The sequence below is a fragment of the Idiotropiscis lumnitzeri genome, chromosome 18, assembly GCF_059441095.1.
Source record: "Idiotropiscis lumnitzeri isolate Australia: NSW breed Sydney's pygmy pipehorse chromosome 18, RoL_Ilum_1.0, whole genome shotgun sequence".
Classification (NCBI taxonomy): Eukaryota; Metazoa; Chordata; class Actinopteri; order Syngnathiformes; family Syngnathidae; genus Idiotropiscis; species Idiotropiscis lumnitzeri.
Window position 1 is genome coordinate 3,218,466 of NC_142408.1, and position 25,286 is coordinate 3,243,751.

General features: G+C 45.7%; 1 protein-coding gene across 4 annotated transcripts; it reads left to right on the forward strand.

The window, feature by feature from the left end:
• The first annotated feature begins 1,276 nt into the window (after positions 1 to 1,276).
• Positions 1,277 to 23,987, forward strand: pik3r1 (phosphoinositide-3-kinase, regulatory subunit 1 (alpha)). Of its 4 annotated transcripts, none has more exons than XM_088280793.1 (15): positions 1,277 to 1,419; positions 2,571 to 3,135; positions 10,023 to 10,115; positions 10,250 to 10,324; positions 10,959 to 11,090; positions 12,616 to 12,817; positions 13,404 to 13,486; positions 19,842 to 20,043; positions 20,142 to 20,322; positions 20,402 to 20,527; positions 20,600 to 20,742; positions 20,893 to 21,069; positions 21,284 to 21,358; positions 21,441 to 21,611; positions 21,704 to 23,987. In XM_088280793.1, the coding sequence occupies exons 2-15, from the start codon at positions 2,790 to 2,792 to the stop codon at positions 21,891 to 21,893; spliced, it is 2,196 nt and encodes a 731-aa protein (XP_088136919.1). In that variant the 5' UTR covers positions 1,277 to 1,419; positions 2,571 to 2,789; the 3' UTR covers positions 21,894 to 23,987. The 4 variants fall into 4 exon arrangements, with proteins under 4 accessions (XP_088136919.1, XP_088136917.1, XP_088136916.1 ...); XM_088280791.1 differs by having other exon boundaries at positions 1,279 to 1,522; XM_088280790.1 differs by having other exon boundaries at positions 1,279 to 1,518.
• Positions 23,988 to 25,286: the final 1,299 nt, after the last annotated feature.

Sequence of the window (25,286 nt, forward strand, 5' to 3'; positions counted from 1 at the left end):
AACTTTTTAGACTTTTGCAAAACAATTTCCACCACGCAACCCTTTTTTTGCCGCATTCATTTGGTATTATCATGTATAGTATCAAATTGCAGCAATATCATCAAAGAACATGCAAAATGTATTCATGTTTGGGTCTTTTTACGTTACGTTACATTTCTTCCTGTGAAGTAGTCACAGGTGACACTGATTTTAAATATGCAAAATAGTAGATACATTAGTATTTGTATTTGAATGTTGTATTTTGGGAAAAACAAATCATAATTGGGATGAAAAAAAATGAATAATGTAAAAGCGTAATAAGGGTTATGTGTATGGATCTGTGGCGTGCCAAAAATCAGGGTGTGGTTCGCAGTGGGTATAATAAGGGAAAAATATTTTCTGGTGTGTTAAACACATTTAAATGAAACATTAAAAAAGTGAAACCCATCAGTAGAACAATCTTCATCAAATGAGAGATTTTCTAATAATACTATTCATAAAATTCAATAACAAAGTACAGCTTTTTTTCTTTTTAAGAAAATGCAACAACAATATTTTTTCTTTTCTTTTTTTGAGAGAAGTTCAACCTGAATATTTTGTCTTCATAAAATTCTAACATTATTGGTCTGTGTTCTTTTTAAGACAGTGCAACATATTTTTTTTTGGGGGGGGGGGAGGACATCTCTAATCTGATCTGAAAGGAAGAAAACTCTTCTTGTCAGAATTTTGCTAAGTGGCAGAAATGCACCACGTCCACTTCCCACGCTGTTCGGCAGTCCCACGTGGGCCCGGCCTACTGCAAAGCTGCTTATCAGCCTCTTTTAGCAGCACACTGAGCTTTATTCTTGATAGGAGGATAGGATTTTTGCCATAATTAGGCCACCCGCATTAACCAGCATGCACTTCGCAGGGGACATCGAGCGCCCTCCCCACCCTGGGAAGAATTGATTTGACACAAGTACTTACTGTATTCCTCTGTTGAAGTATTGACACCTGAACGGAATATGTATGCAGTGATTATGCAACACATTTTAACGTTACGTTACTATGAATACGTCTGTAAGATGAAATGGCGCGTAAGTGAGAAGCACGTCGTAAACCTAGCAGACTTTGTCGTGTTACGTAACTTCCACGAGCGGCTCGGGTTGCACGCGTCTAAGACGAAAAGAACAAAAGGGCGGGGTCGCTGCTTCGATTGGTCGGAAGTGTGATTGACAAGAAAAGAAAGCCAATGGGCTGCCTCACTTTGGGCTCGCCCCCTCTCCCGTTCCCTCCCGTGCCGTCCCTTCCAGTTTGGCCGCACAGAGCGACGTTTGTCCGGGACTCGGAATTGAAGCAGCAATCGCCGTAACGTCGACGTGCAGCTGCTGCTCCCACTATTTGTGAGGCACGTCAACTCGAGAGGGCGAGTTCTTCCGTCGCTCTGTGCGCTGGTCATTGGTACGTTGAAGTACTTCGTGGAGTGGAAGTCATAAAAGGAAACGGGACGGGAAAGTGGGCGAAAAAAATCAAATTGGAGCGAGGACTCGTGTGGGCTCGGTAGGTACGTGGTGGACTCCAGTGCGCATGCGCAAGATGCTTAACGTATATCAACTCAACTCGACGCGAGTTTAAAATGATTACTTTCAACTCGATAACTAAAATATACGAGGATATTTTGATACAGTGGTGACTTATTCGTTAATTTTTGTATGTCAATTGTGTGCTTAAAATCATCCAAGTAAGCCCTTTTGTATTTCTTTACAGCGGACGACCCCCCCCCTTCCCCCGCCTCCCCAAACTTGGTAGCTGCTAGCATTTCGGCCACCTTCTAATTTTCACTTTTAACTACTCAAAAACCGCGACTGAAAACGTCCAAAGTGCCCCGCCTGGACTTTAACGTCGCACGGCCTTCGTCCGACGGCGTAGTGTTCGCCCCCCAGGGTCGCCCCCATGGTAGTTATATAACTTTGACGGTGTCGTACATTGAGCTATCACGGGAGTGAGTTAGCGAGGGGGTGTTAGCTGCTATGCTGCTAAATAGAAACTTTTATGTGCTAGGGATGCGCACATAACGATTGTTCGGGGACAAAGTACAGTGGACCCCGCATACTCGCGTATTCGCCGATTTTCTCTTTTTTTACTGTTTAAAAAATGGGAGGAGTCAGGATTGAGATCTGTTTATCAACGTTTTTCATTTTATCTTTCAATGCATTTTTAACGTTTTTCAATTATATGCAGATTTTTGCTTTTCACAGGCTGGTCCGGTCCTTGTCCCCCTCCAGCAAATAGCAGGGGTCCACTGAGATACAAGTGCCTTGAGATACGAGTAACACTCTTAAATCCTCCTAACCCATATACAATATACATAGATGTGTCAATAATCCGTTATAGCTCCCAGCAATTTTTTTTGTTTTGTTAGTAAGCGAAAACAACACTGTTATATTGTAATTTATGAAGCCATTGAGTAATAACAAACAGAAGGGAAATAAACGGTGTACATCCTGATTTAATGCATCAATTCAAATCATTGCACTGCTCCTTTACCTGTGTACCTACATTCTTCTTATACATTTTGGCATCTATATTAAAAGAAGCATGTCGTCCCACAGCTCTGCATAGCTTCCCTGCAGCATCCCCGCGAGGCCTTCTTCCCTGATGGGTGCGCACTGCGAGGAGGCAACACGCAGACACAGCCGCAAATCACCCAACCGAGACGACAAGTGCGAAAGGATGAAGACCAGCTAGATGTGTCCCATCTCCCAAAAATAATTGCAGTTCGAGTTTATTTTTTTCCTCTCTTCGGAAACCTACCGCAACTTTCGGATAACATGAGCACGGAAGGCTACCAGTACAGAGCGCTGTATGACTACAAGAAGGAGCGCGAAGAGGACATTGACCTTCATGTGGGGGACGTGTTGCTGGTGAGCAAAGGGGCGCTGGTGGGCCTGGCGTCCCTGGGCTACACGGACGGCCTGGAGCAGAGGCCCGACGAGATCGGCTGGCTGCCCGGCATCAATGAGACCACGCAGGAGAAGGGCGACTTCCCCGGCACGTATGTCGAGTACATCGGCAAGAAGCGCATCTCGCCGCCCACGCCTAAGCCCCGCCCCCTGCGCCCACTGCCCGTCGCCCCTGCCGCATTCAGGGCCGAGGCTGATGCCGACTCGGAACAAGGTGAGATCCAGCGTTCGGTTGGATGTGTCCGAAACGTGTTCGCGTTCAGACAATTACGGTCGATGGCATCTGGGACAGCGATAGTTTTTCGATATCTTGATACCTGGTCCACATACTAGTATGTTTTGTGTCCTTTCTAATAAGACTTTTACGCACACTAGTAGAACAGCTTATAAATACCATTTTCCATCACTAGTGCCACTTTTGGCCGACAAGTATGTAATTAAACCACGACTGTGCTGCACTTGCACTGGTGAAAAGTCTGCTCACATGATCGGCGTAGAAGGGGCTTCAAATGACACTGTTGATCCGAACGAGCGTGTGGCCCTCGCTTCCTGCAGCCGTTTGTGGCAGATTGTGAAATTCTTTGCTGCGGTTTTGTAGCCAGCAGCAGGAGCCGTGTCCGGGTGCAGCGGCGTTTAATACCCGCAGCGCGCATGAGTGGCGTTGTAGCAAACGTAGCACTGGGAGAAGAAAAGTCTCACTGTCCTTTGCTGACTGGGGGCGGGGCGCGGAGCTAAAAGGCTAATGTGTGTGCAAAGGATAAGCACAGAAGTGGAGCTCGGGCACTGGGCGTGGGGCTTGGGAGGACCCTTCATGCTCCAAGGGGCTTTGACAAGGTTTGTTTTTTTTTTTGTTTTTTTTTTGGGTGGTGGTGGTTGGTGGCCTGTGATTTATTGCCCGGCACCAAGCGTTTTTTACCCCCCCCTCCTTCATCGCCTCTACAGTTTGGATATTTGGATAACTCCTCCAGTTGGGCTGCTGGGGTGGGTGGGGGGGGGGCGGAGGAGGAGGATTGAGGCTGGGAAAATGGGGCCACGGGAGCTTACATGAGTGCAGCAGATGTGAAGAGGCCGAGAAAGCATTCCGCCTCATTCCTCCGCTCCCAAAAACATGAAAGTGTCGTTCCCTTTTCTCGGCCTCGCTCGCGAGACAATGAAGGAGGCCCGCTTATGTCTTTTCCGCGGGGCCACGTTACACGCCAACATGAGTTACGAAATCTGTTTTTGAAGAGTTAGAAAATATGTGGTATTTTCTCAAATGTTTAGCCTTTATTTGATTAAATCTCACAAAAGTGACTGCTCACATTTCTGTCATTAATTTCTGATATATTTTAATGGGACAACACTGATGCAATGACTCTTTAATGGTGGTGTCCAGCTTGTAAAATGGTGTAAATGTACTGGCCCTTCAAAATCACACACAGCAAATGTCTAAAATGCTGGCAACAAAAGTGAGCACACCCCGAAGTGAAAAATGACTCACTGTTTTGATTGTTTCTGTATGGCCGAGAAGTGTTTTTCCATATAAATATTCACCGTAATGAAACCAGATTTTACGACGCCGTGCTCCCACGTGCATACAAAATTGGGTACCGTCGCAGAAACCGCATTTTGCCAAAAACTGGGGTCCCTCTGTCGGGAGGAGCAGAGGGCCGCAAAGATTAATTCAATTTGGTTGGATTTTGGCCAACCCAAAGATGTAAATTGTTTCACGTTAAATGTACAAGAAGTTTGCATGTGGACCAGAAGCGAAGACGCGTAGAGCCTCTCAATTTTCTACTGTACGGCAGAGTTTGTGACATCTGATTCCGAGCCCGGATTGTTTCATTCCGTGTTTGCATCGGGCCGTGGAATGCAGCTGTTTTAGTGTAACTTATCACGACAAAGCACGTCAATGCATGTTTGAGATAAAGACGCCGCGGGCTGCGTCCCGCGCGATGGGGGTCGGGGTTAGTGACGAGGTTTCGCTAACCGGCGAGAGAGCCCACATCGAGACCGTGACGGACATCTGCTGCTCGGCACTGACTGTTCGGCACTCGCCCTCGTTTCTGGTTTGAATCAGAAAGCTTTTAACTGGCCGGGGAAGGATTTAGCCCAGATTACTAAATCGGCTGCATTGGCCCTGTCAAGAGTTTGCGTAACGCAGCGCTCTGTGTGATGTGGCGAGCCTCCGGAATGTTCTTCTTTGGCGGCAGACTGCACGCATGGGCGACGTTGAGGCATTGTTGTAACAATGTCGTTGAAACAATAAACAGCCACACGCTGGAGACTGCTCACCTGATTACCTCTGCTAAGGAGCTTCTGTTTTGTTAGCCAAATTCCTCCGAAACGGCCTTTTATGAACAAATGCGTTCCTTGGTGATTTAACTTTAAAGAAGAGAATTCCAGTTTTGTCCCAGTCTTAAACTGTTCGTCGTTGACGTTTAAGCCTTGAAGTTAAACTAACGGCTAATATGTTTTTAGCATCGCATCTTCCAATCAATTTACAGACGGCCCCCCCCCCCCCCCCCCCAATCTGCCTCCGTCCTCTGCAGAGCAGCAAAATGTAGAGCCAACATGGCGACGCAGCCTTTAAACGTCTGCGAGGGTTCGAGAGTAAGAAAATTAGCCGTTTGTGGATGAGAATAGCAGTTCGACTATTCTAATCGCCGCTGCTCTTAAAATATTCATACCAACGGACGTATGGGACTGGAGTTAAGAAACGAGAGCAGCGGCGCAAATTGTAGTTCCATCTTCGTCGCCAAAATTTTATGTCCAATAAAATGCAGGCAACTGCCGGCGTTTCGTAAAGAGAAAAACATGTGCGGGGCTCCGGCTAATTACAGAAACTCCGTTCACCATAATTAGTTTTTATGTGTTCCTATACATGTCCATCCAAATGTGTCGTAATGTCAAACTGCTCTGTGCTGAAAAAATGTCAATGATGTCGGCGATAAATCGACTTTCGCTCGACTTTCTTCATATTAGGACTGCAAAAACTCTTCAGTTGCTCAAACTGAACAGCAGAGGGCACTCTTTATTGGATAGGGAATGAGTCGGAACATCGCCGCTGAAAATGTAGCCATTGTTGTGCGTTATACAACGTGGGCCAAAAAGGTGCCTGGGAAATAAATATGAAGTTATGATCAGGGTTATAAATTTGGGATTTTTCATATTAGTTTTTATTTCGTTTTGATTTTGCTTTTTTTTTTTTTAATTAGTTTTTCAAAAAAATAATACACTTTAGTTTAGTTCTTGTTAGTTTTAGTATGTAGTCGAGTGCAAGATTAAAAAAATAATTATTGATTGATAAAATAAACTCCAATTCTCAAACGACGTGCTGAACCGAGCCGCTTAGTGGAAAGGAAGCCATTGTGATTCCCAAAACATGCCCTGCGTGTTCTCCAATGTAGCCTCCACAAAATATCTTTTCCCTGTTTATGTACAGTCCAGTTAGTCATTAGAGAGTGACTGATTCATTTCAACACTTGTTCTCTTGAATGAAACCCGATCCTCTTTAGTGGAAATGCAAACCCGAGAAGACAAACATTGCTCAAACTGTCCCCGTCGACCGACTTGTTGGCCGCGCGGTCAAAGTGCGACGGCGACGAGCTTCAGCATCAGTTCGCCCGTATCTGAACAAAGATGTCCGAGTGGGCGGCGTCTCATTAGCGGACGGCGTGGAGAGACTGGACGAGCAAAGCTTCTTTGGCGGCGTCTGAGAGCGGGATTAGGCGTCGCGCAGACGGGCTGACGGAGGCGAGAGGTGCGAACAAGGCAGGGTGACGGCGAGCTGCTTTTTAGAGTGCCGAACACGTGCACGGGGCGGCGTGTGGCCTGACATAACTGCTCTCGCAACATCCTTCATTGGCTGTCAGGTAGCTGGAGTGGCAACTTCAGAGCATATGGAAATGAAGCATTTTTTCCAAAATGAGCAGAAAGGTCCTACGTAGTGGAAAAACAGTGCTCGTAAGACACAATTATTTCACTTCTGCGCCCTGGTTGTTCTACTCGTGCACTTAATTGTCTTAGATGTGTGGACAGAGAGCATCAAGCTGGATACCGACGATGTTCAAACGTCTTTCCGTACAAATACTGTATCCACGCAGTATCAGTGCGCTGGCACATCTGGTAACGCTCAAAGCGCGGCAACTCCCTAAAACCTCACGAGAAGGCTGGCAGAGGAGGCGAGCCGCGCCGTCTCTCCGCGGCTCCCATTTGATCAACATGGCTTTTATGCGCGCCTTGGAGAGGTTAATCGAGTCGAGGACCCGGAGAAGACATGAAAATGGTTTGTTTGTTCGGGCCGGCGCATGACACGCAGTTTGCGAGAGCTCAAGGGTGTAGAGGGGGGGGGCAGTTCTCGGGGTTTTGTTTGCGCTCACTTTGAATAAAGTAACCGCAGGGCACATTTTGGAAGCGCTCCAGTCACTTCGACAGGAACGTGAAATACTGAAGGCCCTCTTTAAGTGTTTGCGCCGGCGCTGCGTGACCTGAGCAGACCTCGATGAGAGCAGAGATTCGTGCCGTCCGGCAACAGGGCTCTCATTGGCCCACTCCTGCTCACTCGCAGCGCCCGCTTGGGCCTGCAGGGTGTGCTGTTTCCTCCGCTCAGCGTGTCACCGCGGTGTGGAATGCATTCGAGCGGCTCCGTCCGAATGTTGCTTTCCTGTTGCATGTTCTGCAAAATATGCACTTGTCTTCCAACCATGTGAGCTTTGCTGTTCATCCGCTGTCGCCGCCTCGCCTCCCCAGACGAGAAGAAACATTATAACCCGAAAATGGCGCTCACTTGAGCAGCTCCTCTATATTTATCCCAAGCATGCACTATCTTTAGTGTCCGGTCCAGTCTTGCCCACGCCGTCTGCAGTTCGCCCGGTTCAGACATGGTGTTTAACACCAACCTCTCCCGTCAACGCCGCAGCACCCGTGGCAGCTGCGCGCGGTCGTCCTCCTCGGCTTGCGCTCCATCAACCACGCGGGCCTGCACGGACCCGTCCGGGGGGCGCCCCGTGTCCTCTCTTGCCGCTTTCCATAGAGACGGCTTCCATTATCGGAGTCATGTTTAGACGCATTTCTTCAAGGTCCGCAATTATCTGCAGACGTGTTGACCTTGCCATCTGTTCGGGCATACTTGTCTGTGACGGAAAGCCCATTTGGCACTGCCTGTCAAATCCCACTTTTCCACCCGCCGCGTTGTGGCGTTTGAGCCATAGAATAGAATGCCAAAGAACTTTATCGTCATTGTCACAGGAACATTGAAAATCAATTGGGCGTCTCACCCTCAAAATTGTGCTTCACACGTTATGATTTCGGTTTCTCATTCGCTGACGCCCACGTCACTCACCACGTCAGGCACTGTCGAACATGAGGATTTCAAGTGCACAAAATATATCCTGCCGCCTCACATGGACGTTATTGTGTTTAATAATGCAAAATGAATTTCCATTCAGCGAAGCCGCGGTTTTATCTATTCCAAAATATTTGCGAGCTGAACTCCTCGGGAGAGTCGCTTGCTTCTTGAGCCGTCAACTCACTGCCTCGTATTTATTGCGGCTTGTCCGAACACTGGACATTCAGTAATGCCAAAAGTGTCTCGCCCATCTGCAGTACCAAGAAGAAAGACAATCTGGGCTCCGCCTTGCAGCCACCACGTGTGACGCGTTGGACACCTCGTCTTCTGGATGGCGTCTGGCAACATTAATGATTTACACGAGGCGGCCGAGGCTTCGCTTTGTCCGAAACGTTATCTCCAGTAAGGCGAGCTCAGATATTGCAGTCATTTTTATGGCTGGAAAGGGAGGGGGGGGTTGTTTGGCGGTGGGGGCTTCAAATATAACTCCAGCTTGTGAATTAGTTTCTGAGAAAAAGCTGCTATCCGAGTTGATATCTTGTCGAGGGAAAAAAGTTATGCGATGGCAGCACACCGTGTCTGCGTCTCTATTTCGGGAAACTTTTGGTATTCCATCTGAAAGTTCACTGCTTCTTAGAAGAACCCCCACCCCGTCACCCCCCTCTTAATATCTTCCAGATGAGCGCTTGTCCTACATCCACTTTTGAGTGCGGTCATAAAGAGTTTTCTTCACACGCAACATGGCGGCCAAAAAGGAAGTGGCTTTGGATGAAGTGCTTCATTATTTGCCCGATTGAACACATTGCTCGTATTTAATTGCCTGATTTTTAAAGAGGAGGGGGGGGGGTGGATTTTGAAAGCAAAATTTGGTTTTAAGAAAGACTTCCATTCATAGTTTGTTGGGCTTTTTTGAAAGCGGGACAGTCGAGCCTTTCAGCGCTGTACTTTCATGTCCACACCTGGTACTAAAGCTCTCAAGGAAAACAAAAAAATCAAACTTCTGGACCTGGCTTGCCTCACATCACAGCGTATGTATTCGCCCAGCGCCTCACGCGCTTGTAAATACTCCCTTTTTTTTCAAACTTCACTGGATAGCCGCTGCTACTCTTTCAACTTCCTGCCAGGTTGTAAGCCGAGCGCAGCGCTTCCTGTGCGTCGCTTTTTTTTTTTTTTTTTTTTCTCGATGCATATCTCAGCATGGCAGCTGTCTACCAAAGTGGCGCTTTTTAAAATTAGCGGTTAAAAGTCACAACATTCTGCTCGACCCAAAGTATCCCGAATGACATTGCGCAACTCCGCACGAGTCCTTTGAAGTCGTACAAAATAACATTTTTGGCCTTCAGGCAAATGTTTCCTGATGTTGACAAGATATTCATGCCTAACATTCCAAGGCTTGTGGCATTGTCCCCACTTGAGCTTTGCCCGCTAAACTTTGTTCTGCACTGTGCATGAAAGCAACGGTGTAAAACGTGGCGTCCCCTTTTCACACCACCTCCCTAGCGTTTTGGCGCCTCTTGGTAAATTGAATTTGCTTTGTCTTTCCACTTCAGACAGAACTTCTAACGTGTGCGTTCACATAGTGCGACGGCTTTGTCAACGCAGATAATTAGATGAATGGCATCAAACAATTGCTTTCTATTCAAAGGAGTGTGGCCAGTTAGTCTCAGGTGTGTTGGGCGAACTCGCACCGTAACCGCGAAACACGCTTAGCTCGAGTTGGCTTTTTACCAACGGATTATTTCTTATCAATTTTTTTTTTTAATTCTTCGCAGGCTTGTGGCTGCTGGACCTGACAGAGCAGTTTTCCCTTCCTGAGACAGCCCCGCCCCACCTGGCTCGCCTGCTCGACGCCATCGAGAAAAAAGGTGTGTTTGATTTGACTTTGAGCGCTTTTGGGCCATCGTCGACTCATTCTAATTATGTAAACAAGATGGAAGATAATAGATGCCTCCAAAAACAAAGTGTCCTGCTTCTTCATTTTTTATTTTTTTTTTGGAAGGTCTGGAGAACCCCACGTTGTACCGGACTTTTACTGCAGGGGGCGGTAATGAAGTCAGGCAATATTTTGAGTCTGGTAAGTACATTTGAGGCGATATAATACATTCCCGAACCATTCATAATTGGTGAAAATCTGCAATATAGAGAGATCATATACATATGAGGATTTGTTTCATATGCATACATTATTTCTTTGCGGTATGAATATATGATAATTTTGCATGGGCAAAATCACAATTTAAATGTTTTTTTTTTTCGATATAGTGTGCAGCCCTTTCATTATTATTGTTAGTAGTAGTAGTAGTCGTAGTATAAACATCAGCATTATTATTATAGTTATGCCGATAATTATTATTATTTTGAAAACCTAATGTGCTGGAGAAAAAAACTAGGGACAAGATTCATAATCTGCATGAAGAAATGAGTCTCGAATAGTTTACTTGCAAAACTGTCGTACAAATGTGCAATTCGTTGCTTTGGAGTTGGGACCTTCTCTGCCTCTTGTTGATTCTTAAGTCAGTGTCAAGTGTTAAACTTCACGTCCCATTACCTGCTCTCCACTGCTCCCTTCGACCCAGCAAGCGTCTCGCCTCCAGTACTGGCCGTGAAGCTGGGAAATTGGCAGGTCCACTTCAGGCACCTGCCTTTAGGTCTATAAAAAAAAATAGATTGTGGTTTGTGGTCTTATTGTATATGTGCCGTGTTTGCAGATCCTTCCTCTGTGGACCTGGACCAGATGGAGCTTTCCTCCCTGTGCGACGGCATGCGCCGGTACCTTCAAGACCTGCCTCAGCCCATCGTCCCGACCACCGTGTACGCGCAGCTGGTGCTCACCGCCAAAGGTGAGATTCTGTTTCTTTTTCTCCCCGCCAGAAGCGGTGACGTCAGGTAAAACTGAGCTGAACACGGAGTACTCTGAGCGCCCTTGTGCACTTAGATTTCCATACACGTTTCCAAACCGTTTAATCTTCCCTTGGCGTTCAATAAACACTCGGGCTGTGTTCAGAATCCTTTCCTATCTGCTGCAGAGTTTCCTCGATAGTCGGCCATTTTGCAGGGCTGTTCAAATGCACAACGCATTGCAAGTGTGTGTTGGGTGTCCCCTATTTTGTACCCTCAATCCCTTTCCCCAAAATGCATGACCACGTTTCTGTGATATTGTTTGATTTTTTTTTGTTAAAAGTGGTGGCATGAAACCCCTTCTTAGAGCAGCACAGCACGGGCAGTCAAAAAGTGCGTTGTTTATGTTTGTTTAGTCAAATGCACTCATCTGAAAACGATCTATTGTTGAGGTTGATCCAGTATGCAACAACAATGATATAATTAACGCCGCACCCTTGTAATGTTCAAAAACAATTTTTCCTTTGATTGATGATTGAACTGTATGTCGTTTTTTTTTTCTGCACTTCACTGTGGATGGGGACAGAGCCCTTCTGCAAATAGTGACAATCAAAGAGTAATTGACACCCCCCCCCAAAAGGTTTGCAATTGCCTACAGATTTCACAAAATGGCGGAAAAGGTAACGCACAACTTTAGTCAAAATGAAACTCCCTTCAGCATTGTTCCTTGGCACCAAGATGAGACGAAATGGTGGCAAAGCACTCATTTTATCGAAATGAAATTCCTCAAGTCACTTCACCAATTTTCCTTGGGCACCAAGATGCCACCAAATGGTGCCAAAGCACTGCTTTTGTCCTAATTGTCTGCTTGCTGGCATACTAGCATGTCTGATATATTTATTTATTCATTTTTAATGTTTTGGGCAAAACAGAAGAAAACCACAAGTTTGTTGCTAAGTTTAAAAAGAAAAATTTTTAGTGGGCCCTTTGGGATTTTTAAAAATGACTCTGTCTACCGCGCTATTAAGCAACAGTAAAAATTATTTGTAACTTAAGATAACACAAATAGTGCCTGAGTAATACTTGCACAAAAACTGAAGAGAATATTTTTTCTCCTGAAAATATCGAAGGATCATTTCAAATCAGTGAAGAGGTGAATTTGCAAATGCCAAGCTCACGCACTCTAGTCCACTTTCTATAAATTCCTGACTCGTTATTGTTGTTGGAACGAGTGAATGATTCTGATCGCAGCCTATCTGGTGGATTTCTGTCTGTGCAAAATCAGCCACGTTACTTCGCTGGCTGTCACATGGCCCGAAACAGGATACGTGTGTGGTTCATAGCGACTAAAACAAGACACACAGGCAGCCAATCACCCGCCAGTGTACCTTCCACTCTCTGTCAACCGTGTCATCTCTGCAGTTTGCAAACATACGTGCATGTGCTCATTTTGTTCCATTCCTCAAGTCCTGTTGCTATGTTCTCACGTCTTTTTTTTTTTTTTGTGTGTGTGCCTCCTCTGCACAGAGGTGTCCAATCCTGACGAGTGTGCCAAACAGCTGCGTCTCATCGCCAGCAGCCCCGCCCTGCCCCCCCAGTACTGGTTAGCCCTCCAGTGCGTCTTGCGCCACTTGGCCCGCGTCTGCCAGAGTGCCGCCAAGAACCTGTTGAGCGCCCGAGCGCTGGGCGAGATTTTCAGCCCGGTTTTCTTCAGGCAGCAGAGCACCAGGTGGGCGGAGTCGCAGAAACACACACGTGTGGACGCACACACACACACACACACACACAATCCTGGCGTTTATTATGGAAAGCCGTTTGAGCATTTATTCAATAGCCTCAGCATACTAGTACACATACTAGTAATTTGGCGTACGACTTGAGCAAGTAGGGCGCATCAGTGAAATGACTTGTGCAGACGAGTGGTACAAGTTAAGTTTTTTTCCCCCCATTACTGTTTGACATTTCTGGTTTCTACATGTTACTAGTGAGAAAAACGCCACTCTCCTTGACCACTATGTGCTACTAGCTCTAAGAAGTTACACTACTTGACGTCTAGTAATCTGGTGCTCCACGGGTAGTTGTCCTTCTAATATGCCAAAGTCATACTCCTGGTGTGCAAAAATGGTGTTGAAATCAGTAAAAGACAAAGTTTTATTAGTAAAACAAATTTGTTCTACTAGTCCTTCTTCTGGTGCCGAAAATTGTGTCACCAGTGAGGACAAAGGCATCATAGTTGCGACAAATACTTGAAAGAGCTTCCACGCAAAGCATTTTCTTCCTTTTCATTTCATCCTCTTCTTCTTCTTTTTTTTCAGCTGTGAGCCCAGCCTGGACGCCCACGTCAGGATCATCGAGGTTCTGGTAGCCAGCGAATGGACTGAGAGTCAGGCGGCTCCAGGTACTTTTTTTTTTTTTTTTTCCTCTTAATGTGTGAAGGGTTCAGCGTGAGTATGAGCGGGCATGACGTGAAAGTTGAACTTTACGATGGAGTTTAATATATCGAGGGGTGAGCAACTGGCATTCATGTTGTGGCAGTTTTGCGCCATTCTTTAGTGGTAATTAAATTTTTATCAAACATGGAATATATCAAGAGCGTTCGTATGCGCTTAACAGCTGCCACGTCTCCCGCACGGGCGATGTGCCGTGTGATAGGAAGGGCGGGATATGGATAGTTAAAGCTTGAAAAAGCATTTTGATAGCATCTCCTATGAGTGGAGAACACAGTCTGCACGCGGGGATTTCCAAGCGGCATTAGGGGTGTGGGGGGGGGGGGGGTGTTGCAAAGTTAGAAAATGAAACAATGATAAAACGCTGTAGCAATGTTGTGTTCGTTTTGATGTCTGGCACTCTGGTGGTCTCCCGGCTGGTTTCCTGTCTTTTGCGTGCGCGTGTGTGTGTGTGTGTGTGTGTGTTGCATGGCACAATCGTGCTTTTACAGCGCTCGTTAAAAGCGCCGTCGTTGATGTTTTACTACCTGCTCTATTTATACATTTATGCCGCTGCCTGCGCCCGGCCCACTCTCAGCTGTCACTCATTTACACCTGCGGGAGAACTTTTTGCCTGAACGACAGGAGGAAAGAATCGCTGAGTGGGAGTACGTGTCGATCGGGGTCGGGTGATGATTACGGCCCCTCCTGAAATTGCTTTGCCAAAAAGGCACAGGAAGTCTGCCGTTTTGCTGTGAAGCTGCCATTTCTGTCTTATTTGAAAGATTACCAGAGATGAAGAGATTTTCTCAAATCGTGAGTGAATATATAAACGTGAGTGATGGGTGACTGTGCCTTTCCAGAAATGTTAGTTTTCATTGAATCTTGTGGGCGGAGCATGGCAGCAAAAGATTAATGACTTGGCATGAAACCAAGCCAATTTTACCTGGCGACGTGAACTTTGGTGGGCATGACAATTAAGTGTTGACCCACAAAGAAAGTCTCAGGAAGCCGTCGTGCTAAGACACAAGGTGCGTCATTTTGGTCTGAAACTGCCATCCTGTGCTCAATTTGGCGATTTTCGCCAAAACATTTTATTTAGAATTTCAGCCCCTGAAGCCCGTTTCGATGACTGCTGTGAAATTTGGCAGGCATGACAATCCTGAAAATCTAACAGTCTCCCATTTTGGTTTGCAGCCGCCATTATCGGAGGGCTTTGCTTTTAAAATTCAGCCCCCAAAGCCAGTTTTACACACCAACATAGAATTTGTCAGAGAATATTTGAATAAATTATGACGCTGAGACCAAAGAAATGTCTTTTGAAATGTCAAGAACTCATGTAGCTGTACTGTCTTCAATAATTCACCAAGAGGCAATGAACATATTGCAATGAAACACAAAAACTCCGTCATTTGGCAAAGAAATGTTTTCATCAAACCTCTGTCCGCGTCATGTTATTTTTGTCACAGAGCATACTTTCCCCATTCTCAGAGGCTTTTTTTTTTTTGTTTTTTAATAGCCGTGTTAGTTAGTGAACTGGAAAGTGCAAGAGACGGGTTGGCCTTCATTCTCCCAAATCAAGGCTGTCAGAGATGCAAACAGGTCGAGAATCAAACCCAGACCCTAAAAAATGTTCGACAGATGTTTTACAGGCCGTACTTTGTTGGAAATTTTTGTATGTTGAAAAATCTTCCCAAGAACAGTTAAATGAGTTCATTGTGAATGGATTGGATTTTTTTTTTTCCATGTTGAATTTTTGGCATTTTAAAAATAATTCCCGGGGGCTGAATGTTTTGATTTCCAAATAGGAATGATGTAAATCTTTTATGCCCCTTGGGAATAAATGGGGAAATTTTTGTTGAAAATGTAGAATTTGGGGAAAACTGAATTATTCAGCCTTCACATAATAATAATAATAATAATTACGATGATGATGATGATGATGAAGAACCCAACTTAGCCAACCCTAATGGACATATTTCGTGAATTTGAGCTCTTAAATTAGATAAAATTCTGATGAAAGGCGGTTAGGGACTTTAGCTTTAAAGCAACAGCAGTCAGCTCAGGTGCTCAGGAAGTGTTAAACACACACACACACACACACACGCATTATGTACATTTTTAAGTGAAAGGCCTGTGAGTGTGCGCGTGCGTGTGTGCACGCGCGTTACGGGAGTGCCTCCTCCCGGCGACCGCTCATCTATTTTAAGCTAGCGACAAAAGGTCCACTTAGATTTGGTTGGCTGGAAAGCGGAGCTGCCACAGAGCGACTCTTGTTCAGCCCCAGCCGCCTCCCGTTGCCCCCACCAACCCCCACCCTCTCAAAGTGTCCAGCTCAGCAAATATTTGAAAGTTTGCAAGTTAATCATAAGCTGCCTCCTCTTCTCCAAACACACAGGAGAGATAGAGAGTGGGCGGGGCCTAAGAGAAAAAGAGCAAGAGAGAGAGCGAGAGTGCAGCTCCCCTCGCGACAAAGGGGGCTAATCATTAGCGTGGCAACGTTAGGCATGCCGCACCTGCCCTTGCGCGACTGATTAGCCGGGTTCGAGCTGGGAGGAAGCACATGGAATGCTACGCTATGCTATGCGAGCTCAGCAACTCAACTTGGATTTAATGTGACTTTTTTTTTTTTTTTTTTTTGCCATTGAAAAGGCGAGACGCCAACAAGAGAATCATGCACAACTTGCAACGTAAGTCGACTTATAGCATTTGGAAATTGGTGACTGCTGCCTGCGAGCTGTAATTATAAATAATGAGGAGAATAATTCATGACACGAATGACATACCGCCTTTCAGGACATACAGACTCTGCAGGTTCAGCAAAAGTAAGAACTGAAGCGTGGTTATTAGTTTGTTGAAACCAATTTTGTTGTTGTTTCTTTTGGAAAAGTTCCCCATTTCGAATGAAAATTTTACTTTCAGGGCTGGAAAAATATCGGAAAACTTTTCAACTCTATGCTTGTACCCCAACTTTTCCGGGCCGAGAGTTGGAATTCTGGTAAAAACGCTTCGTGATCAAGCGGGTTATCTTGATTAACGCATGGAACGCAACAGGCCTGCGTTCCGAAATTTCGTGAATGAGCGTAGCGTACTTAAGCATGAGCACATCCGACTTTTGTAGTGCGGCTGATTTGAAAATGCTTTTATACCAAATGGTTTCAAAAAAGTTTGAGATTTTTCTTTCCAATGATCTTTATATTTTCATGTTTTGAAAGTCGAACAATATATTTGCGACGCAGCGTACTCGTCAACCGATGTTCATGGATGAAAACGCGTTAGCACCCTCTCCAAATTTCACCGTTTCCATGGGAATGACAACAATGGCGTCAATTTTTATTCGATTCTTCTTTTTTTTTTTTTTTTCAAAAATGTTCTCGTTTCACTCTCCACAACGCCGTTAACTTGTGAACGACCGTCCAAGACATTGTTGGCGCTCATACAGTATTCACGTTCATTTACAAAGTCTTGCGTATTTCAGCGTGCACGTGAGAGTCTTAAAGTCGTCTTTTTTTTTTTTTTACGAGATGGCGACACGGTCTCGTAACAAATCTATTTTACGTTCATTTTTGAACATCACATCTCTGTGTTCCAACATTTGTTGATGAATGTGACTTGTTCCAAACCTTTATGGATGATTCATTTTAAAATATGTTTTAAAAAAAGAAATCCTCCAAGTAGTCCAAGATCCTCTGAAAAGTTTAACGTTTACGATCGCCATTTTTTCAAATCACAAACATGACTCGTTCCCCTTAAATAATTTTTTTAGAGGTGCAATGATTAATCGACAACTTATCGCTATTTGTGATAAAAGATTAATCGTTTAGCGACCTTGCTTAATTTAATATTGTCCAAATCCTCAGAACTCCAGCTTGTCAACGGCCAATATTCTCCGATTTCTGTAGTCCTCCCTGAAAGCAGACAGATTTTCTTTGTGTTGAATCCAAATAAAACAGATGCAAATATAATTTAAGCACATTTTTCTTTTACCCAATTCATCAATTACTCAACAAACTGATCGACGGATGAATCAATTTGCAAAATAATCCTCCGTTGCAGCCTTGGAGTTAATTTCCAATCTCAATCGGTGCCGTTTTTTGGTTTGCTTGCCTTGCCCTCACATTTTCAGACGCTTATTTGAGCGTGTCGCGCTCGGCTTTCACGACCCGACTGCATTCCTCTTGAGCCGTTCCACCTTTCCAAGAAGCGGCGGCTATTTTAGCAGCGCTCAGGAAATGGAGGCGGTTATCCGTGTCACGCCGCGGGATTATGAGCGTATTTTGGAGCCCGGTGCGGGTGGGGGGAACGGATTTGAGCGCGTCGTGTGGACGTGCATTACTGCAGCACAGCGAGCTCGGCTTTGTGTGCAGGCCACAGCGCCGAGGGGAGGGCCTGAGTGAGCTGCGGGGACGTGAGAGAGCGGGCGGGCGAGAGAGAGAGAGAGAGAGGGAGGGAGAGAGGATGACGAGGTAGGAAGAGCGTGAGGCAGCCAGAGGACGAGCGATGTCGGACGCACGCGAGGTCTCATCACCGCAAGACGCCCGGAACATTTTAGGAGTCATTTAATGATCCTCTTCAGTGCTTTTTTGGTCCGGAATCAAAGCGAGGGGGGAACGCAGGGAGGGACTTTTGGGATGACTTCATGCCGCCAGGAAATGAAGGATGCCGGAGCGCCCGGTGACACAGCTCCCGCCTGATTGGCTGCGGTGAGTGATGTAACGCGTTACTGAGCAGGATCTCTTTTAATGGATTTCTTTATTCTCTCTCCAAGCTAGCGCGTGTGGCTAGCCGCACAGCCGAAAGGTTTTGTGTCGGAATGCGTTGTGAGCATGCGTTTGATAACTCTTAATGGGAATGGTTGTGTGTGTGTGATTGACTGGTGACCAGTCCCGGGTGTATCCAGCCTGGGATGGGTGGTTGAAAAGAAACGGACGAGGATCCTAATGGCGTGGTGGCTGTGCAAATTGACGAGCGACCAGTCCAGGGTGCAACCCGACTGGGATAGGTGGTATAAAATGGACGGGCAGGGTTTTCATGGCTCACAAGTATGCAGAAGTGGCGTGGCTGGCAGAACAAATTGACGGGCGACCAGTCCCGGGTGTACTGACTCTAGGTGGTTTGAAACGGATCGACGGTATTTTACCAGTGTGTAATGTGAAAAAGTGATATTGTGGCGCCATAAATCGACTAGTCCAGGGTTATACCACACCTGGGATAGTTGGTTGAAAAAAAAAAAATAATTACTAGATTTTATTGGCATGTAAATGCAAAAGTGGTGCACCGGCGGTGGCTCCTGCAGCAGCAGGAAACTGACCCCCCCCCCCCCTAGCCCCCTCCCCTGCCACCGCAAAGGCTGCTTAAAAATAGCACGTTACCTTGAGCACCACCCGTGAAACTGTCAGCGCGCAAGAGGCACTGTCGCAGATTTAAGATTATTTCCGCTGTTCGCAATGTTCCGACGGGTCGCACGCCATCTCTGTCGCGCGCTTGCCAGCTGTTGCCTGAAAGCCGCACGCACGCCCGCCCGGCTCCAAAAATGTTCCACGCATGAAAGCGTGAACCGCTTTGTGTACTCATTGGCAGCTTTTCTCAATGGAATTTATTCTCATGAATCGGCGTCTTCGCCCAAACTCGTCAATAGCGCCGCAGCGGCAGCGACATCTTACGATCAATGGAAGATTTGCATGCAGATAAACGACTCATTTGTATGCATCAGAAAGTCGGACATCGTGTTCTTCCGATGTCGTTCCCCCCTACTTCCAAAAACATGTGGTCACTTTCCGGTCGGCTTGTTCTGGCGCTCGGTTGGGGTGGCTTTCATTTCCCAGTAACTGGCACATGTGACATCGTCATCGGTTTTCTGAGAACATATTCATTTCCAGGTTACGCACTGTAACGCAGTGATGGATTAAGATTACGTTGTTATGTGTGCCTTCGCTCGTCCAAACATGGCATTCCGATTTCATATTCCGTTGGTGGAATTAGGCAGTAAAATCCACGTAATTCATCAAGGGGGGGCGGCCATTTTGTCACTTGCAGTCGACTGTAAATGACATCACAGTTGCTCAGGGCTCAGCTAACGACCAATCATGGCTGAGATTCAAAATAGCACTCAGCAGTACTTCAAAGAAACTAATTTTCAAAACCCTACTGACTAAAGAAGTAAAAGTTTTGTGATATTGCAGTTCATGAGCAGATTATTGGATGGAATTAAATTTATAAAGCAAGGTTCCACTATAACGCTTTCATAAAGTGTGGACTCCCTTTACCTTCGTGGCCTGAGAGGCACGTGGCAATCCTGACACTGACCCGCTGTGTCGTCCCCTTCAGCTCTACCTCCGAAGCCGCCCAAGCCCGCCCCCGTGACTAACAACGTTCAGAACAACAGCATGGCGCTGCAAGACGCCGAATGGTACTGGGGAGACATCTCCCGCGAGGAGGTCAACGAGAAGCTGCGGGACACGGCAGATGGTACGTTTTTGGTTCGCGACGCTTCCACCAAGATGCACGGCGACTACACGCTAACGCTGAGGTAAGCACCTGCGCCTTTTTGGGGGCATTTCCAGCTACCGTTTGGCGGCTTGTTTTGATTCTCTTTTTTTTTTTATTTTATTTTTTTGCGCTTCACAGAAAAGGCGGCAACAACAAACTCATCAAGATATTCCACCGCGACGGCAAGTACGGCTTCTCAGACCCGCTCACCTTCAGCTCCGTGGTGGAGCTCATCAACCACTACCGCAACGAGTCGCTGGCGCAGTACAACCCCAAGCTGGATGTCAAGCTGCTCTACCCGGTCTCCAAGCACCAGCAGGTACGTTCGCTCGCTCTGCCCTCGTGCCACCCGTAAAATCCTGCGATGTGATGCCTGACGACACGCACGCCGCTCTCAGGATCAGGTGGTGAAAGAGGACAACATCGAAGCGGTGGGCAGGAAGCTGTGCGAGTACCATCAGCAGTACCAAGAGAAGAACAAGGAGTACGACCGTCTGTACGAGGAGTACACCAGAACCTCGCAGGTGAGCAGCGCGTCCATCTAGCGTTGTCCGATCGGCGGGCGTTGCGCTAAAGGCTTCCTCGCCTTTGTTCAGGAAATCCAAATGAAGAGGACCGCCATTGAGGCGTTCAACGAAACCATCAAAATCTTCGAGGAGCAGTGTCAAACGCAGGAGCGCTACAGCAAAGAATACATTGAAAAGTTCCGGAGGGAGGGAAACGACAAGGAGATCCAGAGGTAAACCAGACGCACCTTGAAGTCATGAAGAATTAGCGTTAGCGTCTGCAGCTCGGCGGTAACGCGGACTGGAGGGGGTTAAAGTCCGTCCGCAAAAAAGGAGGGGGGAAAAAAAGCAAATTTCCTGAACAGGGCAACCTGTGCTTTCAGGATCATGGGTAACTACGAGAAACTCAAGTCCAGGATTAGCGAGATCGTGGACAGCAAGAGCCGACTGGAGGAGGACCTGAAGAAGCAGGCGGCCGACTACCGGGAGATCGACAAGCGGATGAACAGCATCAAGCCGGACCTCATCCAGCTGCGCAAGACCAGAGACCAGTACCTCATGTAAGTGGACTCGCCTCGCAGATTTGGAGAAGTTGATTACAAATATCAATGCGTAACATATTTTATATGATTGCAATACAGATTCATTCATATATTTGAGAAAATAATCGCCTATTAAATCACCATCGCCGTTATGAGACAGAAAAATTGTGATGGGATTATTTTAGCGATAGCGTTAGCGGCTAACATGGAAGTGTCTGCTGTGGTCTTGCAGGTGGTTGACCCAGAAGGGCGTCCGGCAAAAGAAGCTCAACGAGTGGCTGGGAATAAAGAACGACAACACCGAAGAGTAAGCTTGAAATCCGAATTCCCGATCGCCCCCGCCGACAACCTTGCACGTTTTTTAACCCGCGTCCTCGCCGTCGTCACAGTCAATACTCGATGGTGGACGACGACGAAGACCTGCCCCATCACGACGAGCGCTCCTGGAAGCTGGGCAACATTAACCGGCTGCAAGCCGAGGCGCTCCTCCAGGGCAAGCGAGACGGAACATTCCTGGTGCGCGAGAGCAGCAAGGCGGGCTGCTACGCCTGCAGCGTCGTGTACGTTACCCCGCCCACTTTGAGGAAAACGCAAGTTTTGATCGCCACACGAATGTCGCTAACATGAAATTAATCCAGAATCCTCTCTGCAGCGTGGACGGCGAGGTGAAGCACTGCGTCATCAACAAGACGTTGTCGGGCTTCGGTTTCGCCGAGCCGTACAACCTGTACGGCTCGCTGAAGGAACTGGTCCTTCACTACCAGCACACGTCTCTGGTGCAGCACAACGACTCTCTGAATGTGACGCTCGCCTACCCCGTCTACGGACAGCAGAGGCGGTGAGGTGGGTCGGGGGGGGGCATGTGCTATCGAGGAGGCTTCGCAGGCCCAGAGGGGGCGCGGGGGGGGCGGATGACAAAAAGGACGCCTGAAGCATTTTCAGTGACTGCCTGACGAGTCAGAATGTACATTTTATCTTCTTTTAAACGTTTGTGTGCGGGATGGAGTACGCCGGCCAACAAACAACCCCCCCCCTCTTCCTCCCCCCTCAAGAGACCCCCTGCTCCCAAGGACACTTTGAGGCCTTTTCCTAAACGGTGCTTGCGGACTCTAAAAACGCTTTACCGGCTGCGATGGAACTCAACTTCCCCGTTTTTCGTGTGCGTGTGACAGAGAGTGTGTGTGCGTGTGTGTTTGTGTTCAAAATGTTTCTTTGTGTTGAGTTCATGTTAGTGAGTTTGTGGAAGTTAGTGTTTGTCAGTGTGCAAGTGTGTGTGTGTTAGAGAGACTGTTCATGTGACCAAAACTCATGAAATCATGAAAGCAGAGTGTTGCGCGTTGAGGTACTCGCTGGTATGAACTGTCGAATAGCAGACATGGATCATCTGATCAATGTAGCATAATGGCACTTTTTAAAACTTTTTTTTTTTTTATGTTGTTCCTTTTGGACGAGTCCTATGGACTTTTTGGTGGAGGAGGAGGCGGTGAAACTATGAACCAAGCGCACCAAAGCAAAAAAAAAAAAAAAAAAACGGTGAAAAAAAAAAAACAAAAAAAAAAGTTCCCATTGAGTTGATTTTCCTTTTGGTTTCTGATCTGCTATGCAATTGTTTGTCCACACTCTATTGCAAACCGTGATATAAGCTTGTGTAAATATCCACAGTGGTATTTTTAATGTACAAATGCCAACCTACCGTCAACGTATGATTTTTTTTTTTTGTTTGTTTGTTTGTATTTCGAAAGGCTAACAATAATAATGATAATAGTCCGATTTAATTATAAATGACTTTAACGATGGAGGTAGGAAAAAGATATTTTGTTAGTCCTGCGTTGCTTCAAACTGCTTCCGTTCTCAGGCAGAACTTTCAGAATGGTCCAGGCCGCTTTGCTCAGAAATGCAGTTGACACGGAACACCACAGTATAGATTTATTTTCATATAACAAATATCTATCTCTATATATATAGAAATATATATACGGCCCCCACACGAGACGAGAGAGGCAAATCAAGATTAACATCCATGACTCACTTTCGTATTTTTCTGTATCAGAAAATGAAATATGTACACCGGGTGGATTAGCTCATTCCACCTTCCGTTTTCCACGCTAACATTATTAGCATTATTAGCATTACCTTTTGAAACAACAATGCCCCCCTGGTAGCACGTCCGCCGTCCACATTCGTTTCCCTACTGAGCCCAGACTTTTACGCTACTCACAAATATTTGCGAGGACGTCCACTTTGCCCGATGGCGAGAGTGTGACACTGTCGTGCGCCAGACTCAAAGAGTCACAGGAAGCCATGGAAGTCAAAAGTTAAATCGGGATGATTCCGTCTCTATTTTCTTACTAATTGACCATTTACTCAGTGTGAAATTCTGTCGTACGAATGGCAACAGGAAAACTGGTTGCTTCGGCCATTTTTTTGGAAATGCAATGAATTGTTCTTCCGATCATCATACATTTGTAGAAAATAAATAAATTACGGACCAATGAAGAGAAATTGGCTCATTTCCCACAACAAGCTGACTGTAAAAGATGCACGCAATGCAGGAATGTCATCGCTCACTGTAACGGGTGTACATTTGGTTTGATTTTAAAAATGTTTTTGACCGAGAAAAAGAAAAAAAAAAAAACTCATCAAGGCTACTCAATGTGTCACTTGTGACGTTTTGTTTCACCTTTTTAAACAAGCTGCTGATGTCGTCGTTTCATGTTATGATGTATGAGGATTTTTTTTTTTTTTTTTTTTAAATACTTTCCTCAGCATCACTCACCATTCATTTTTTTTTTCCTCTGGCTTTGTACAACTATTGGAACGTTTTTGGCGGAAGGTCCTGAACATTTTTGGTTAATTGGACTTGATGGTTTACCAGTGTTGCTTCAAACTTGTACTGGGCTCCGTTCAAAAATAAAACCCTTTTCTTTTTAAGAAAACCTTGTTGCCATTATTTCAATGTAGCTGATATTTTGCTGATTGTCTTTTTTTTGAGGGGGCGGGGGCATTTTATTTATTTTTTTTAAACACACACATTTACACAATGATAACATTCACCCCCCCCTAAAAAAGGCCAATTTATTTTATTGTTGTTTCTCTGTTGTAAAGTTAAATGCTAAAAAAATATTGTGAACCACAGTCAAGTTAGCCTTAAAGGGTCCAAAAAGTTAAGTTTAATCAGCAGATTCATTGGTTATTTTTGTAATGTTTTTAAAAAATCAAATAATTTACTTTCTGAAAAGCTACTAATACTAATCATGAAATGCTATGTAAAAAATTAAAAAGTTTGTGAATGATGATAATTCAGCCATTGAGCATCCTTCTGGTGTGCCTTGGACACATGGCGGCAGTATACAGACATAGAAAATAAACAAAAGAAGAGTTTCACAACTAAGTGACTCAGCAAGCAACACATTTTTCTCAGAAGATGAAGAAAACATGTCGCTACTGTTTGTGCTCAAATATAAATTCAACGGTTTATGCAACAACCTCTCAATGCCACTTTTGTTAGCCCATCTATGGTGTATCACATTGTGTGCTAGCATTAAGCTAAGGACTTGTCGACAAATGTGGCAGCAGGTGCTGGGGGGAGATTGTATTCGGAGGCCCGGATTTATATGCCGCTACCCTTCAGTTCATTAGGCAGGACCGGAGACTGTCCCATTGGCCAGTCAGCAGTTAGCAAAGAAAAAAAAAGATAATGCAGAGAGTTCAGACAGCTTATCAGTGAGAGGCCAGATAGTGAGACAGAGCAGTCAGTTCAGGTCTTGCTTAATGATTCACAGAAATAGCCAGCAGGAAAAGCCACCAAACCACAGCCACAGTTAGCTGAAGAAGTTCACTTCACTTCTCACTCAGAGATCAGGACACCATTCCGGGGATTTATTTGATTTTATTTTTACTCGAACAAAATGTCTAAGTAGGAAAGTTTGGATGTCATTGTTTTTAATGTTGTACTTGTTTATATATATATATATATATATATATATATATATATATATATATATTACTTCATCTTGGTTTAACATTGTCACAGCATAAATTTCATGGGTGCACTCCAGACAAGTTAGCTGTGACCAATCAGACAGCCTGTGAGACCAATCACGACGAGAGTGCGTTCGTCGATAACGGAGGTGATTTTGCGCTGACTCAGCAAGCGCGTGCGGATAAGAGAGGCCACCATCAATGATTGCATGTAGAAACTGGAGGAAATCCAAGAAAGCGCCACGTATAGATGA